General features: G+C 43.9%; 1 protein-coding gene across 1 annotated transcript; it reads left to right on the forward strand.

The window, feature by feature from the left end:
- Positions 1-8,835: 8,835 nt before the first annotated feature.
- Positions 8,836-11,775, forward strand: drd6b (dopamine receptor D6b). The gene has a single exon (XM_045710159.2). It carries the CDS (start codon positions 9,100-9,102, stop codon positions 10,435-10,437), a length of 1,338 nt encoding a protein of 445 aa, XP_045566115.1. The 5' UTR covers positions 8,836-9,099; the 3' UTR covers positions 10,438-11,775.
- The last annotated feature ends 5,252 nt before the right edge of the window (positions 11,776-17,027 follow it).

A 17,027-nucleotide genomic window follows, 5' to 3' on the forward strand; every position in this document is an offset into this window, starting at 1 on the left:
TTAGATGACTGTCTTCAACAAATGTTATTTTAACCAGTGATGTAAAAATTATTCTCAGATTCCGTGTGGCATTTGAATAGTGTTAGTTTAAGCAGCGCATACACCCCAAATGTTTGCCCCACATTCAATTGATTTCAACATCATATAGATAGTGATTAAAGCCCCAGTGCAGTCAGAAACGTGATTCTCCCGTGTGTTGTCTATAATAATGGAATAATTGGAATAATACTGTGAAATTGTGAAAATTATGATACTGCCCTTATAGTGTAAGAAACTGTTTGAAAAGAACACTTTTAATTTCAGCATGTTTGGCAACCTGGTCTCAGAGCATTTTGTATTATTCTGTATGTACAATAAATCTGAGACACCGCGTTTAGTATGATATGTTGCGTTTTGTATGGTTTGTATTCATTTGTGGGTGTCCATCACCCATTTTGTATAATATGTTACGAATTAGCAAAATGTACAGTATGTTATGAATTTGCAAAATGTATGATATGGTACTTATTCTAGCTTTGTGGCTAACATTAGCTAGCTCGCTAACGTTAGCTAGGCAAGGGGTTAGGGGTTAGGGTTAATTTTAGAATTAGGTTAAAGGGTTAAGGTTAGGATTAGTGGAAGGGTTAGCTAAAATGATAAGTAGTTGCAAAGTAGCTAAAAAGTACTAAGTAGTTGAAAAGTTGCTAATTAGCTAAAAACGCTAAAGTTGTCCCAGATGAGATTTGAACTCACAACCTTTGGGTTGCTAGACGTTTACGGCAGTAAATTAGTTAACAGACCAATAAGAAAGAGAGTTCCAAACCTCTCTGCCAATAATAGCTAGTTTTCAGATCACTCCCAGACAGTCCTAGCAAAATTCTTGCTTGATTAATTTCTCTTAGCTAAGAAGCAATTTTTTGTTTCTTTTTGACTGTTTTAATTTAAAACAATCACAGCAAGGTACTTAATTGTTTACAATAAATAATTTGATATTGAAATAAAAACGGCTGATTGAACCTTTAACAAACAAAAAATGGCCTTACACTTACTGCACTGGCAACCCACTTGAATCAAAATGCAACCCTTCAAAAACAGGAGGTTGGTGGCACCTTAATTGGGAAGGACGGGCTCGTGGTAATGGCTAGAGCGGAATGGGTGGAATGGTATCAAATACATCAAATACATGGTTTCCTGTTGGTCCCCTACCTTATGGAGGTACTTAAAAAAGCCGGGGAAGACAACTGCTTTCCAGAATCTTTCTCTCAAGCAGTGATTACTGTAATCCACAAGAAAGGGAAAAACCCGCTAAAGTGCGCCTCCTATAGACCAATAACACAGATTGTCCTTAACACATTGTAAACTGGTCACCAAGATGCTATCTAAGAGACTGGAGTCATGTCTTCCCCTGCTGGTCAACCCAGATCAGACTGGCTTCATAATTAATAGACTGTCCTCCAATAATCTCAGAAGGTTCTTTGATATAATTCACCTTGCTAACAAAAACAAAATACCTAGTGTCGCAGTCTGCCTCGACGCTGAAAAGGCCTTTGATAGCGTTGAACGGCCATACCTCTTTCGCGTCTTGGAAAAGTTTGGTTTAGGTACTGTGTTTGTAATTTGATAAAATCACTAAAAATCTCCTAAAGCTAGGATTGCTACCAATGGGATTACTTCCTCCTCTTTCCCTCTCTATAGGGGGAACAGACAAGGTTGCCCAATTAGCCCCCACCTCTTTGCCGTCGCCATCGAACCGTTGGCTGAGGCTATTAGATCGTGCCCTGACATACATGGCTTTGAGGTGGGCCCCCATACCCATAAATTATCACTCTTTGCGGACGACCTTATCTTATTTCTAACAAACCCAGAACACTCCCTCTCTCACTTGCAGATCCTACTACAGTGTTATAGTTCTTTCTCTGGATATAAGGTTAACTTCGATAAAAGCGAAATCTTACCATTGTCTGTCTTTGACCATCATACCATCAAGCACAAGTTTCCTTTTCGATGGTCGCCTCTGGGCTTCACATATTTGGGCATAATGGTGGATGGTAACCTGAACAACCTCTATAAACTCAATCTGGCCGGCTTGTTGCAAAAGGTGGAGGGTGACCTGTGTAAGTGGATGGACTTGCCTCTCACTCTACTGGGTAGAATCAATGTGATTAAAATGAATATCCTGCCCAGATTTCTATATTTGTTTCAATCTCTCCCTATCCCTGTGCCCGCAGCATTCTTTTCCTCTCTCGACAAGCTGACCAGACGGTTTATCTGGCATGGCAAAACCCCGAGGGTTAGCCTGGACAAACTGACCCTGGATTACGGTCAAGGGGGCTTAAACCTCCCCAATTTTAGAATGTACTACTGGGCTGCACAGTCTAGGTTTCTGGCTCAGAGGTTTGACAATGGTCCCTCTCCCTCATGGTTGAACATTGAAAAGCTTGAGGTGAATGATGACACGGGGGCAGAATTGTTTTACAAATGGGACAGAAAATCTATAAAAACCAGGACAGACAACCCTTTAATCATACATTCTGTCCTGGCATGGTGCAAACTGCATGAGCTGTTCAGACGAGGGGGATTTCTTTCCCCTAAAACCCCTCTATGGAACAATAGATTGATCCCTATGTTTTTCCAGAATAGTAACTTTAGACCATGGTCTGATAAGGGGATCACTCTTCTGGAACACTGTTATGAGGAGGGAGTTCTTATGTCTTCTGAACAGCTGAAACAGAAATACCGCTTGTCTAACAGGGACTTCTTTAGCTACCTACAACTACGAGACTTTATTAGGGTGACTCTCAAGGGACAATAGAACCTACCTAAGATGTCACCTATTGAACAACTCTGCCATGCAGACCAACCACTATTCAAGACCATTTCCCGTGTTTACGATGCTCTTATGTCAGTACTAACACTGCCTGAGCTAGATAAACCCCGACTTAGATGGGGAAAAGATCTGGGTATTGATCTTGATGAGGGTCTATGGAGTGACCTATGCAGGGATGGTGTTACATCCACATTGAACTCCAGATACAGACTTATCCCGTTTAATTCCCTCCATCAGCTCTATATCACCCCATCTAGACTGCACAAGTTCAACCCTGATATCTCCTCCCTATGTTTTAGATGTGGCTCAGATGAAGGAACATTCCTCCATTCCACTTGGCAGTGTTCAAAACTACACGGTTTCTGGCAGGGGGTATGCGATACCATATCCTCAATCCACGGGGTTGCATTCCCTTTAGACCCGGAGGTCTGTCTACTAGGTAACTATACTAACACCAATCTTAGGCAAAGTCATACTATAACGCTAACAGTAATATTGCTAGCGATTGCCAAGAAATGTTTTGCCTTGAAATGGAAATCGGATTCCTTCCTGCCAGTTGCAATGTGGCTATCGGAAGTTAATAGTTGTATCCCACTGGAGAAAATCACTTACTGCTTGAGGAATAAGTTAAAGACATTTTACAGAATTTGGCAACCTTTTATTGACTATATGGAGAATCTCCCCTCACATCACATTGATGAATATCTATATAATTCTTATATAATGTTTCACACGTTATACCTATTATACCTAGTGGTATAATATGTAGCTTACGGCAGGTGACCATATGATTCAATGTCTCATTATTATTATTTTTTATTTTACTCTTTATTATGACTTATGTATCATGTATGTTTTTTATGTATTATGTATGTCCGTATATATAATTTTAATTTTTTTATTACACTCGTCTGTTACCGTCACTTTGTCCTTTGTTGTCTAACATATTTTCACTTTTGTTTTCAATGTTCTTAATTGGAAAATGCAAAAATAAAATATATATAAAAAAAAAAAAAAAAAAAATACATGGTTTCCTGTATCAAAATGCAAAATTGCAAAATGTGGCTGACTGTCTTCGGCAGGTTGTCCTCTAACCAGTGATGTATATGGGGTGGCAGGTAGCCTAGTGGTTAGAGCATTGGACCAGTAACCGGAAGGTCGATGGATCAAATACCCGAGCTGACAAGGTAAAAACCTGTTGTTCTGCCCCTGAGCAAGGCAGTTAACCCACTGGGTGCCGAAGATGTGGAGATTAAGGCAGCCCACCCACACCTCTCTGATTTAGAGCGGTTGGGTTAAGTGTGGAAGATACATGCAGTTGGACGACTGACTATCTCCAGTTTACATGTGTTTTTTTTTGTTGTGGTAGTTTCAAAAGTGCATACAACCTGATTTCAACCCTAATTGATACTAATGATTTCTTGCCACTTGTCACTAGTCAAAACAACAGAGTTTATAAGGTGCTCAAGGTTTAAAAAATACAAGTAATATGATTATTATTGTTGTAGATAGTACATTTTATTAGTAGGTTTTCAATATATCTCAAAATGTTTCTGCATGTTGGTTATTCATTTGAACACGTTAACTGTGTTTTGGCAAGCAGCGACAGCATTATTTTCAATTTAAGTTTTAGGAATATAAATTGAACTTTCAGCATTCATTTGTAATAGTAGGACTATTGTACTTAATCAGATTAAAAACTTCTGAATGAGTCCGAAACATGCTGTGAATCATTTATTTTTATTATATACCAGAAATCACCAAAACGAGACTGCTCATACCATCTCACCTATTCCCTATTCACCCTCTAGACATGCCCTCTACTTCCAATTCACCACACCTTAACTCACTCTGCTAATCACCACCAGTTTGTAATATTTATAAATATTTTTAACAAATTCATTGGAATATAACTGATTAAATAGTGATTAAACACACACACACACATTTCATAACAATAATTTAACACAATTACATTTTTCCAGATTTTTTGATTGACAGTGGGTCTCCCCATCCTGGTTGCAAATGAATCCCACCCCAGTTAAATTTGAGCACCTCTGACACTGCTCGCACCATATCCAGTTCCCACAGGTAACACACAAGAGCTTGTTACAGAACAAGCATTCTGCATTCTTTTAGGGTGTTTGTTGTGGTTTTGGAACCTGAAGCAACCTTTTTCAGTGGCGCCACAGCTTTCTTCAATATCACAGGTTTCTTTCTCCCTTTGCTCTCTTCCTTCTCTCTTATTTTTTTTGCCTTGTCCTCCAGGAACCTCTTGTGGGGTTGAGTCTGTCAGGACTGTACTCAGCCTGTAACGCCCTGGCCATAGAGAGGGGTTTTTGTTCTTTATTTTGGTTAGGCCAGGGTGTTACATTGGGTGGGCGTTCTATGTTCCTTTTTCTATGTTTTTGTATTTCTTTGTTTCGGGCCGTGTGTGGCTCCCAATCAGGCACAGCTGAAGTTCGTTGTTGCCGATTGGGAGTCACACATAAGGAGCATGTTTTGTCCTTTGGGTTTTGTGGGTAATTGTTTCTGTTAGTGTTTGCACCTGACAGGACTGTTTGGCTGTCAGTTTTCTCGTTTTGTTTTGTATAGTGTTCTTTCTGCTATTAAATATTCTATGATGAACACTAACTCCACTGCACCTTGGTCTACTCTCTCTCATGACAGCCCTTACAGAATTACCCACCAAAAACGGACCAAGCAGTGGAGGAAGGAGAGGCACCAGGAGAAGGAAAGGAATATGGACTTTGGAGAAAATGGAGAGGATCGTTCAGGATTCCTGGAGATGGGAGGAATTACTGGACGAAGGTGGACCATGGGCTCAAGCTGGGGATTATCGCCGCCCGCAGTGGGAGATCGAGGCAGCGATAGCTGAGAGGCGCTGGTATGAGGAAAGGGAGCGCAGCAGACACGAGAGGCAGCCCCAAAACATTTTTGGGGGGGCACACGGGGAGATTGGCGGAGTCAGGCGGTAGACCTGAGCCAACTCCCCGTGCTTACCGGAAGCAGCGTGGTACTGGTAAGACACCGTGTTATGCTGTGGAGCGCACGGTGTCCCCAGTGCGCGTTCAAAGCCCGGTGCGCTACATACCAGCCCCCCCGCAAGTGCCATGCGAGGGCAGGCATCGAGCCAGGATGGGTTGTGCCAGCTCAGCGCATCTGGTCTCCAGTGGGCCTTTTCGGGCCAGGGCATCCTGCACCAGCTCTGCGCACTGTGTCTCCAGGGCGCTGGGAGTGTCCAGTTTGCCCAATGCCTGCTCTCCGCCCGTGCCGGGCCAAAGTGGGCATTCAGCCTGGAGTGTGGGTAAAGAGCGTCCGTTCCAGAACTCCAGTGCTCCCCCACAGCCCGGTTTATCCTGTGCCACCTCCTCGGACCAGGCCTCCAGTGGATCTCTCCAGCCTGGTCCATCCTGTGCCACCTCCCAGGCCTAGGCCTCTAGTGGATCTCTCCAGCCTGGTCTGTCCTGTGCCACCTCCCAGGACTAGGCCTCCAGTGGGTCTCCCCATCCTGGTCTGTCCTGTGCCACCTCCCAGGACTAGGCCTCCAGTGGGTCTCCCCATCCTGGTCCGTCCTGTGCCACCTCCCAGGACTAGGCCTCCAGTGGGTCTCCCCATCCTGGTCCGTCCTGTGCCACCTCCCAGGACTAGGCCTCCAGTGGGTCTCCCCATCCTGGTCCGTCCTGTGCCACCTCCCAGGACTAGGCCTCCAGTGGGTCTCCCCATCCTGGTTAAGCCTGTGCCTCCTCCTTGGACCAGGCCTCCAGTGGGTCTCCCCATCCTGGTCCGTCCTGTGCCGCCTCCTAGGACCAGGCCTCCAGTGGGTCTCGCCAGTCCAGAGCCGCCAGAGCTGCCCGCCAGTCCGGAGCTGCCAGAGCTGCCCGCCAGTCCAGAGCCACCAGAGCCGCCCGCCAGTCAGGAGCCGCCAGAGCCACCCGCCAGTCAGGAGCCGCCAGAGCCGCCCGCCAGTCAGGAGCCGCCAGAGCCGCCCGCCAGTCAGGAGCCGCCAGAGCCGCCCGCCAGTCAGGAGCCGCCAGAGCCGCCCGCCTGTCCGGAGCCGCCAGAGCCGCCCGCCTGTCCGGAGCCGCCAGAGCCGCCCGCCTGTCCGGAGCCGCCAGAACCGCCCGCCTGTCCGGAGCCGCCAGAGCCGCCCGCCTGTCCGGAGCCGCCAGAGCCGCCCGCCTGTCCGGAGCCGCCAGAGCCACCCGCCTGTCCTGAGCCGCCCGCCAGCCCGGTGAGTCCTGTGCCTGCGCCTAGGGTCAGGTCTCTTACATGTCTCCTCAGCCTGGTGAATCCTGGGTCAGTGCCGCCGGAGCTGCCAGGGACGCCCGCCAGCCGGGCGCAGCCAGGGACGCCCGCCAGCCGGGCGCAGCCATCGCCGCCCGCCAGCCGGGCGCAACCAGGGTCACCCGCCAGCCGGGCGCAACCATCACCGCCCGCCAGCCGGGCGCAACCAGGGTCGCCCGCCAGCCGGGCGCAACCATCACCGCCCACCAGCCGGGTGCAGCCATCGCCGCCCGCCAGCCGGGCGCAGTCAGGGTCGCCCACCAGACCTTCGGTGCGGCCAGGTGCACCACCTAAGTGGGCGACGCCGAGGGTGGAGCAGAGGCCACGTCCCGCACCTGAGCCGCCGCCGTAAGAAGGCCCACCCGGACCCTCCCCTTCAGAGTCAGGTTTTGCGGTCCGTGTCCTCACCTTGGGGGGGGGGGGGGGTACTGTAACGCCCTGGCCATAGAGAGGGGTTTTTGTTCTTTATTTTGGTTAGGCCAGGGTGTTACATTGGGTGGGCGTTCTATGTTCCTTTTTCTATGTTTTTGTATTTCTTTGTTTTGGGCCGTGTGTGGCTCCCAATCAGGCACAGCTGAAGTTCATTGTTGCTGATTGGGAGCCACACATAAGGAGCATGTTTTTCCTTTGGGTTTTGTGGGTAATTGTTTCTGTTAGTGTTTGCACCTGACAGGACTGTTTGGCTGTCAGTTTTCTCGTTTTGTTTTGTATAGTGTTCTTTCTGCTATTAAATATTCTATGATGAACACTAACTCCGCTGCACCTTGGTCTACTCTCTCTCACGACAGCCCTTACACAGCCTTAATATTCCTAGGCCCCGCCTCCTGTATCCTTGCCCTGGAGGACAACTCCAATATGACCTCTGCCGCTGTTTGTTGTTGTCGAACTGGTACTTTAACCTAGCCTAATCCTTTTCTGTAATGCTCTAGGCTGCTGACAGTGCAGATTATTTCCAAGTTCAAACAATAGTTAACTGATTGATTAAAGATTTTAAAGATTTTCTTTAGATAATCAATATACTGTATGTGTATATTCTATAGATGTTTCTCTTATGTCTGATTTCTGAATTTCTCTGTGGCATTGTGTTGTGTGACAAAACGGCCCATTTTAGAGTGGCCTTTTATTTTACCCAGCACAAGGTGCACTTGTGTAATGATCATGCTGTTTAATCAGCTTCTTGATATGCCCACCTGTCAGGTGGATGGATTATCTTGGCAAAGGAGAAATGCTCACTAACAGGGATGTAAACAGATTTGTGCACAAAATTTGAGAGAAACACGATTTTTGTGCGTATGGAACATTTCTGGGATCTTTATTTCAGCTCATGAAACATGGGATGGATCAACACTTTACATGTTGCATTTATATTTTTAATCAGTTTAAGTACCTTACTGTGATTGTTTTCAATTAAAATGGTCAAAAAGAAAAACAAATATCTTCTTAGTTAGCGAAGGGCAATTTCTCAACAAGAATTTCGCTAGGACTGTCTGAGTATGGTCTGAGTGGGGAGGGGAAAACTAGCTGGTTTTGGCAGAGAGGTTTGGAGCTCTCTTTCATATTGATCTATTAACTAATTTACCACCTGGTGATGTAACCAGGCAGCCACCCCTGAAATTTCACTAAAAGGACATTATCATCATTTGCACTGGGCCTTTAAGAGGAGGGGTCTTCATTGCCATCGTCAAGCATGAGTAGCTATCCAACCATTAAGTGAGATCCATTCACTATATAAAAAAGGAGCGATTTTGCAGGATGGGTTATGTGCAGTGCACCTATTCACGACAATTGAAAATGTTTTACTGCGTCAGCGTAAGAAAATAACTGAGATTCTTACAACTGTCCTGTTTTATTAATTAAGGTAGTTATGCGTTAGTACGGAAATCCGCAAGTTGGGTCTCCAAAACTAAGTTGAAAGCATAGTGAATAAAGGGAGCACTGAACGCTAAGTGTGGAAGACGCTAAAGACGCTATCATTGAAATGCGCAGAAAAGAGGAGTAATTAGTCAATGGAGAAATCTGACAACGAAACCGCAGGTGCTGAAACGGACAGCTCCAAGCACAGCGTCCGTGCTCTCACCGGGTGCGTCCTGTTCATCCTGATCGTCTCCACGCTTTTTGGGAATACGCTAGTGTGCGCCGCTGTGATCAAATTTCGACACCTTAGATCTAAAGTGACTAACTTTTTTGTCATCTCCTTGGCGGTGTCGGATCTATTCGTGGCCATTCTGGTGATGCCGTGGAAGGCTATGTCTGAAGTGGCCGGCTGCTGGATCTTCGGCAGCTTCTGTGATACCTGGATAGCTTTTGACATCATGTGCTCTACCGCGTCTATTCTCAATCTTTGTATAATAAGTATGGACCGATACTGGGCAATTTCGAGCCCTTTTCGATATGAGCGTAAAATGACTCAAAGGTTTGCTTTCGTTATGATCGGAGTGGCATGGACCCTCTCCATTCTTATCTCCTTCATTCCCGTTCAACTCAATTGGCACAAGTCAGTGGAGGAAAAGGAAACAGTGGACGACACTAATCAAATCAACCAAATAGAGGACTGCAACGCAAGCTTGAATAGCACGTATGCCATATCCTCGTCCTTGATAAGTTTTTACATTCCAGTCGTTATTATGGTTGGCACTTATACACGAATTTACCGGATTGCGCAAACCCAGATCCGGAGAATATCATCCTTGGAGACAGCCGTGGAAAACGCACAGAACAATCAGCAAGCAACCGAGAAAACAAACTCATTAAAAACAACCTTTAGAAAAGAAACGAAAGTTTTGAAGACACTCTCTATCATTATGGGAGTGTTTGTATTTTGCTGGCTGCCTTTTTTCGTGGTCAACTGCATAGTACCTTTTTGTGACATTAACAATCTTGGTGATCGCCTGTGCGTAAGTAACACCACTTTTAACATTTTTGTGTGGTTTGGATGGGCAAACTCATCGTTAAACCCAGTCATATACGCTTTTAATGCTGATTTCAGAAAAGCATTCTCCGCCATTCTGGGCTGCAAAAGATACTGTTCCAGTGCTGTAGAAGCTGTCCATTTCAGCAACGAGTTAATGTCTTACCGCCACGACACTACGTTCCAGAACACAACTATCAATGCCTCTGCGCATTGTGCGCAACGCCTACCCATGGTCTCACACGGTGAAGATTTGGACCTACCATTTGACAAAGTCTCCGTTGTCTCTAATACCTCACGTAACCAAAGAGACCTTATCCTGCCTGCAATACTGCAGCTTGAATGTGAAGCAGAAATATCATTAGATATGATGCCTTTCCCCTCAACTGGACCCAGTGAGTGTTATGTGATTCCAGGTCAAATTGAGGATCTGTGAAACTAGTCTACATTTTGATCACTTTGTGTCTTTTTTTATGTTTGATCTACAAAAGTGCAGTTATTATCACTATTTTCTGACATCCTGATGGTTTTATAGTGTGCAATATTCTGGCACATCAGTGTACATAAAAGCATTGGTACAAACCCCAAGTAATTGAGTTGAAGATGAAAAAGAAAAAGATTACACTGACCAATAAATTGCTCTTTGTTATTTGTAATTTTTATAACTCATCAGGAAATGTAATTATGTTAATACAATACATTGTGTACTTTAATACCATTCCACTCAAAGGGAATGAAAGATACATCATGCGTGGGCGAGTAAGTCTTTGATGTGGTAAAATGCAGGAACCAAGTAGTATAATTACAGATAATTGGCTGTTTAATTGCAGTGGCAATTATGTGGCAGTTATCTTGTGAATGTAGCAGCAGGTTTAACTATGAAAGCATACCCACTCCAGGAGAGGTAGGGAGTGAAGAGTACAGGTTTGCTAAACATATAAGTGATATATAAAAACAAACATACATTGGAGCCAAGGTAGACATTTATGGGCCAGTTTCCCGGACAACGGAGAGTGTTTTATAGCCCAAGGCCAGGCTTAATCTGTGTCTGGGGGAGTACAATTTGGCCTGTATTCACAACCATCTCAGAGTAGGAAAATTGAACTAGAATCACTTCCGCCTTGTAAATCATAATGAATTAGAGGGGGTGGGATGTAATCCTAGATAAACACTCGTTCTCTGAAACACTTTGTGAATAAGGGCCCTGGGGCTTCATTTATAACGATTGTGTACATTTTACACTCAATTTCTGCATGCGCTATTTCTGAAAAGATGGCACAAGCACACAAATATTGACATGTATAAACTTGGCTCACGCCATACACATGTTTCCATTTATAAATCAGACTCGGCGGAAAACGTGTGGAGGATCACCAATGTTTTCTTTTCCAGTGACATTTGACCGTTTCTGAAACACAAAAAGAATTGCAAATTGTTGTGGACCTGTAAACAGATAGTTTGAATTCAATAATGTTTTGCATTTACTTTCTCTACTCAGAAGAAAATAAAAGCTACAGTAGGCCAATTTACACACTTCAATAAACTGTCTGTTCACCTTTTAAATACTTACTGTATGCTATGAACCACACTCACTGGATACATAGAGCACAAACTTGAAATAATACTGAACAAAAATGTCAATGCAACATGCAACAATTTAAAAGATTTTACTGAGGCAGAGTTCATATAAGGAAATCAGTCAATTGAATTTAATTCATTAGGCCCTAATCTATGGATTTCACATGACTGGGAATACAGATATGAATCTGTTGGTCACAGATACCTTTAAAAAAAAAAGGTAAGGGATTGGATCAGAAAACCAGTCAGTATCTGGTGTGACCACCATTTGCCTTATGCAGCTCGACACATCTCCTTCGCATAGAGTTGATCAGGCTGTTGATTGTAGCCTGTGGAATGTTGTCCCACTCCTCTTCAATGGCTGTGCGAAGTGCCTGGATATTGGCGGGAACTGGAACACGTTGTCGTACACGTCAATCCAGAGCATCCCAAACATACTCAATGGGTGACATGTCTGTTGAGTATCCAGGCCATGGGCCTCAGGATCTCGTCACAGTATCTCTGTGCATTCAAATAGCCATCGATAAAATACAATTGTGTTTGCTGTTCATAGCTTATGCCTAACCATACCATAACCCCACTCTGTTCACAACGTTGACATCAGCAAACCGCTCGCCCACACAATGCCATCGATGATGTCTGCCATCTGCCCGGTACAGTTGAAAGCGGGATTAATCTGTGAAGAGCACACTTCTCCAGCGTGCCAGTGGCCATCGAAGATAAGCATTTGCCTGCTGAAGTCGGTTACGACGCCAAACTGCAGTCAGGTCAAGACCCTGGTGAGGATGACGTGCACACAGATGAGCTTCCCTGAGATGGTTTCTGACAGCTTGTGTAGAAATTCTTCAGTTGTGCAAATCCACAGTTTCATCAGCTGTCCAAGTGTCTGATGATCCCGCAGATGAAGAAGCCGGATGTGTAGGTCCTGGGCTGGCATGGTTACACACGGTCTACTGTTGTGAGGCCTGTTGAGCCAAATTCTCTAAAATGACATTGGAGGCGGCTTATGGCAGAGAACTGAACATGAAATTCTCTGGCAACAGCTCTGGTGGACATTCCTGCAGTCAGCATGCCAATTGCAAGCTCCCTCAAAACTTGAGACATCTGTGGCATTGTGCTGTTGGACAAAACGGCACATTTTACAGTTGCCTTGCATTGTCACCAGCACAAGGTGCACCTGTGTAATGATCATGCTGTTTAATACGCTTTTTGATATGCCACACCTGTCAGGTGGATGGATTATATTGGCAAAGGAGAAATGCTCATTAACAGGGATGTAAACACATTTGTGCACCAAATTTGTGAGAAATAAGCTTTTTGTGCGTATGGAACATTTCTGGGATCTTTTATTTCAGGTCATGAAACATGGGACCAACACTATACATGTTGCATTCATCATTTTGTTCAGTGTAATTTGAGTGTCCCGGATTTCCACGTGCTATGTTACATCTAGTTTATGAGACCAGGCTGGAGGGTCAAGTCCATCTATATGTGACAAAGAGCACCACCGTGTGGTGGTCTCTGGTAGAGGTGCTGGTTTAGATTTGTATTAGTATTTATTAAGGATTGCCATTAGCTGCTGCCTCAGGCCTCTACTCTACTACCACATATCTACAGTACAAAATCCATGTGTACATGTGTGTAGAGTGCGTGTGTTAGCATGTGTATGCGTGTGTCTGTGCCTGTGTGTGTGTCTTCACATACCTCGCTGTTCCATAAGGTGTGTTTATCAGTTTTTTAAATCTGATTCCACTGCTTGCATGAGTTACTTGATGTGGAATAGAGTTCCATGTAGTCATGGCTCTATGTAGCTAATGGGGATCCTTAATAAATACAAATAATGTGTTCTGGACTTGGTTATTGTGAAGAGACCTCTGGTGGCATGTCTTGTGGGGTATGCATGGGGGGTCCGGGCTGTGTCCCCATCTTAGCTACAGTTTTGACCATGACAGTTTACAATCCAGGGTTACTCCAAGCAGTTTAGTCATCTCAACTTGATCAATTTCAATATTTTGTTGAGGTTTAGTGAGTGGTTTGTCCCAAATACAATGCTTGTAGTTTTTGAAATATTTAGGACTAACTTATTTCTTACCACCCATTCTGAAACTGACTTCCAGCTCTTTGTTAAGTGTTGGAGTAATTTCACTCGCTGTAGTAGCTGACGTGTATAGTGTTGAGTCATCCGCATACATAGACCCACTGGCTTTACTCAAAGCATGTCATTGGTAAAGATTGAGAAAAGTAAGGGGCCTAGACAGCTGCCCTGGGGAATTCCTGATTCTACCTGGGTTATGTTGGAGAGGCTTCCATTAAAGAACACCCTGTGTGTGTTGAATGTCCTTCCCTATAAGCGTGCTGAAAGTCTTTTGTCAATTTTTCCAGCAGCAGACTATGAAGCACTGAAGTCTAGCAAAACAGCTCCCACTATTGTTTACAGTAGAATAGCATTGTATCTGGTCAAACACCATTTTTTCCAAAAGTTTACTAAGGGTTGGTAACAGGCTGATTGGTTGGCTATTTGAGCCAGTAAAGCGGGCATTACTATTCTTGGGTAGCGGAATGACTTTTGCTTCTATCCAGGCTTGAAAGTACACACTTCTTGTAGACTTTGATTGATGATATGGCAAATATGAGTGGCAATATTGTCCGCTATTATCCTCAGTAATTTTCCATCCTAGTTGTCGGACCCAGGTGGCTTGTCATTGTTGATAGACGGAACTCAATATTACAATGCTTGTATTTCATAATTTGGTCAGTGATTTGGTCAGTGTAGTGTCGGTGTTTGTTGCTGGCATGTCAGGCCTAAGTTTTCTGATCTTGCCAATGAAAAAAATCATTATAGTAGTTGGACATATCAGTGTGTTTGTGATGAATGAGCCATCTGATTCAATGAATGATGGAGCTGAGTTTGCCTTTTTGGCCAACATTTCATTTAAGGTGCTTCAAAGATTTTTTACTATCATTTAATCTTTGTTTCATAGAATAGTTTCTTGTTCTTTTTATTCAGTTTAGTCACATGATTTCAAAATTTGCAGTACGTTTTCCAATCGGTTGTGCAGACAGACTTATTTGCTATTCCTTTTGCCTCATCCCTCTCAACCATAAAAATGTTCAGTTCCTCATTAATCCATGGGGATTTAACAGTTTTTACAGTTATTTTCTTATTGGGTGCATGGTTATTAGAAACTGGAATAAGCAATTTCATGAGTGTCAAGTGCAGCGTCTGGTTGCTCCTCATTACACACCACAGGCTAGCAAATATTCTTTACATCATCAACACAGGAATCACTACAAAACTTATTGTATGACCTCTTATACACCATATTAGGCCCAGCCTTCCTAGATATGGCATCTATATTGTGATCACTTCATCCGATGGATTTACAAATGCATGTTGATGATTTCATTCCTGTTTGCTGTTTGTAAATACCCAGGTAGGTTGACTGAACCAGGTTGCAGGCACTGGTTACAGTTTGAAGCTTTTTGTTGAGTGTCCAGTTTGATGAAAGACAGTCAATATTTAGTTCACCCAGAAAATACAGCTCTCTGTTGATATCACATACATTATCAAGCGTTTCACACATATTATCCAGAAACTGACTGTTAGTACTTGGTGGTTTATAGCAGCTTCCGACCAAAATGGGCTTTAGGTGAGGCAGATTAATTAACCTGTAGCCATATTACTTCAACAGTATTTAACATGAGATCCTCTCTAAGCTTTAAATGAATGTGGCTCTGAATATACACCACAACATCACCCCCATTGGCATTTCTGTCTTTTCTGTAGATGTTATAAGCATGTATTGCTACCACTGTGTCATCAAAGGTATTATCTATGTGTGTTTCAGAGAATATTAATGTTATCTGTTACTAGCAAGTTATTGATTTAATGGACCTTGTTTCTTAGGCTACATATGTTAATGTGGGCTATTTTTAGCCCTTTTCTACAATGCTTGATTGTTTTTATTGCATTACTAGGAGGCTTATCAGAAGTAGCCATGACAATGTTATTCATATATGTAAGCTGATAGTGCAGGGTGAGCTGCACACAGTGGACTTCCTACTAGGGCACACAGTGCTATGATTATTGTATGCAAGGCACATGATTACTGTATACAATAGCTGTAGGATCAATAGAGGCATTCAGGGGAGTTAGACGGACATACACTAGGTTACTTACTGCCAACACCACTGTGATAATGTAAACTCAGCAAAAAAAGAAATGTCCTCTCACTGTCAACTGCGTTTATTTTCAGCAAACCTAGACATGTGTAAATATTTGTATGAACATAACAAGTTTCAACAACTGAGACATAAACTGAACAAGTTCCACAGACGTGACTAACACAAATGGAATAATGTGGGGGGGTCAAAATCAAAAGTAACAGTCAGTATCTGGTGTGGCCACCAGCTGCATTAAGTATTGCAGTGCATCTAGATGTTTTAAAAGCGTGCATCAGAGGCTTGTGTGCAGCTTGTATGCATGGAGACCTGGAGATGCTAAACTCGTTTCTGTTAATTAATGGTAAATTACCGTGATACCGGCAGTCTTTTGCATGACAATAACCAGCTGACAAAACCAGATGACATGACCTCCACAGCCCTAGTGGGGAGTATCAAACATAGAGGAGGAAAAGCGTGGAGCATCACTCTTGGCCAATGATGTGCCAGTGTTCTCAGAAACAACCTCTCCCTCAATGTGAGCAAGACAAAGGAGCTTATCGTGGACTACAGGAAAAGGTGGGCCGAACAGGCCCACATTAACCTCAACGGGGCTGTAGTGGAGAAGAGGCGACTCCGGGATGCTGGCCTTCTAGGCAGAGTTACTCTGTCCAGTGTCTGTGTTCTTTTGCACATCTTAATCACTTATTTTTATTGGCCAGTCTGAGATGTGGCTTTTTCTTTGCAACTCTGCCTAGAAGGCCCGCATCCCGGAGTCGCCTCTTCACTGTTGACGTTGAGACTGGTGTTTTGCGGGTACTATTTAATGAAGCTGCCAGTTGAGGACTTGTGAGGCGTCTGTCTCTCAAACTAGACACTCTTCTGTACTTGTCCTCTTGCTCAGTTGTGCACCGGGGCCTCCCACTCCTCTTTCTCTTCTGGATAGAGCCAGTTTGCGCTGTTCTGTGAGAGAGTAGTACACAGCGTTGTACGAGATCTTCAGTTTCTTGGCAATTTCTCGCATGGAATAGCCTTCATTTCTCAGAACAAAAATAGACTGAAGAGTTTCAGAAGAAAGTTCTTTGTTTCTTGCCATTTTGAGCCTGTAATCGAACCCACAAATGCTGATGCTCCAGATACTCAACAAGTCTAAAGAAGGCCAGTTTTATTGCTTCTTTAATCAGGACAATAATTTTCAGCTGTGCTAACGTAATTGCAAAAGGGTTTTCTAATGATCAATTAGCCTTTTAAAATGATAAACTTGGATTAGCTAACACAATGTGCCAT

Source organism: Salmo salar, chromosome 28, assembly GCF_965601325.2.
Source record: "Salmo salar chromosome 28, fSalSal1, whole genome shotgun sequence".
NCBI classification, from domain to species: Eukaryota; Metazoa; Chordata; class Actinopteri; order Salmoniformes; family Salmonidae; genus Salmo; species Salmo salar.

Bases quoted from the DNA above. Each gene is read 5' to 3' on its own strand.
- drd6b (XM_045710159.2), top strand. From the start codon at position 9,100: ATGGAGAAATCTGACAACGAAACCGCAGGTGCTGAAACGGACAGCTCC.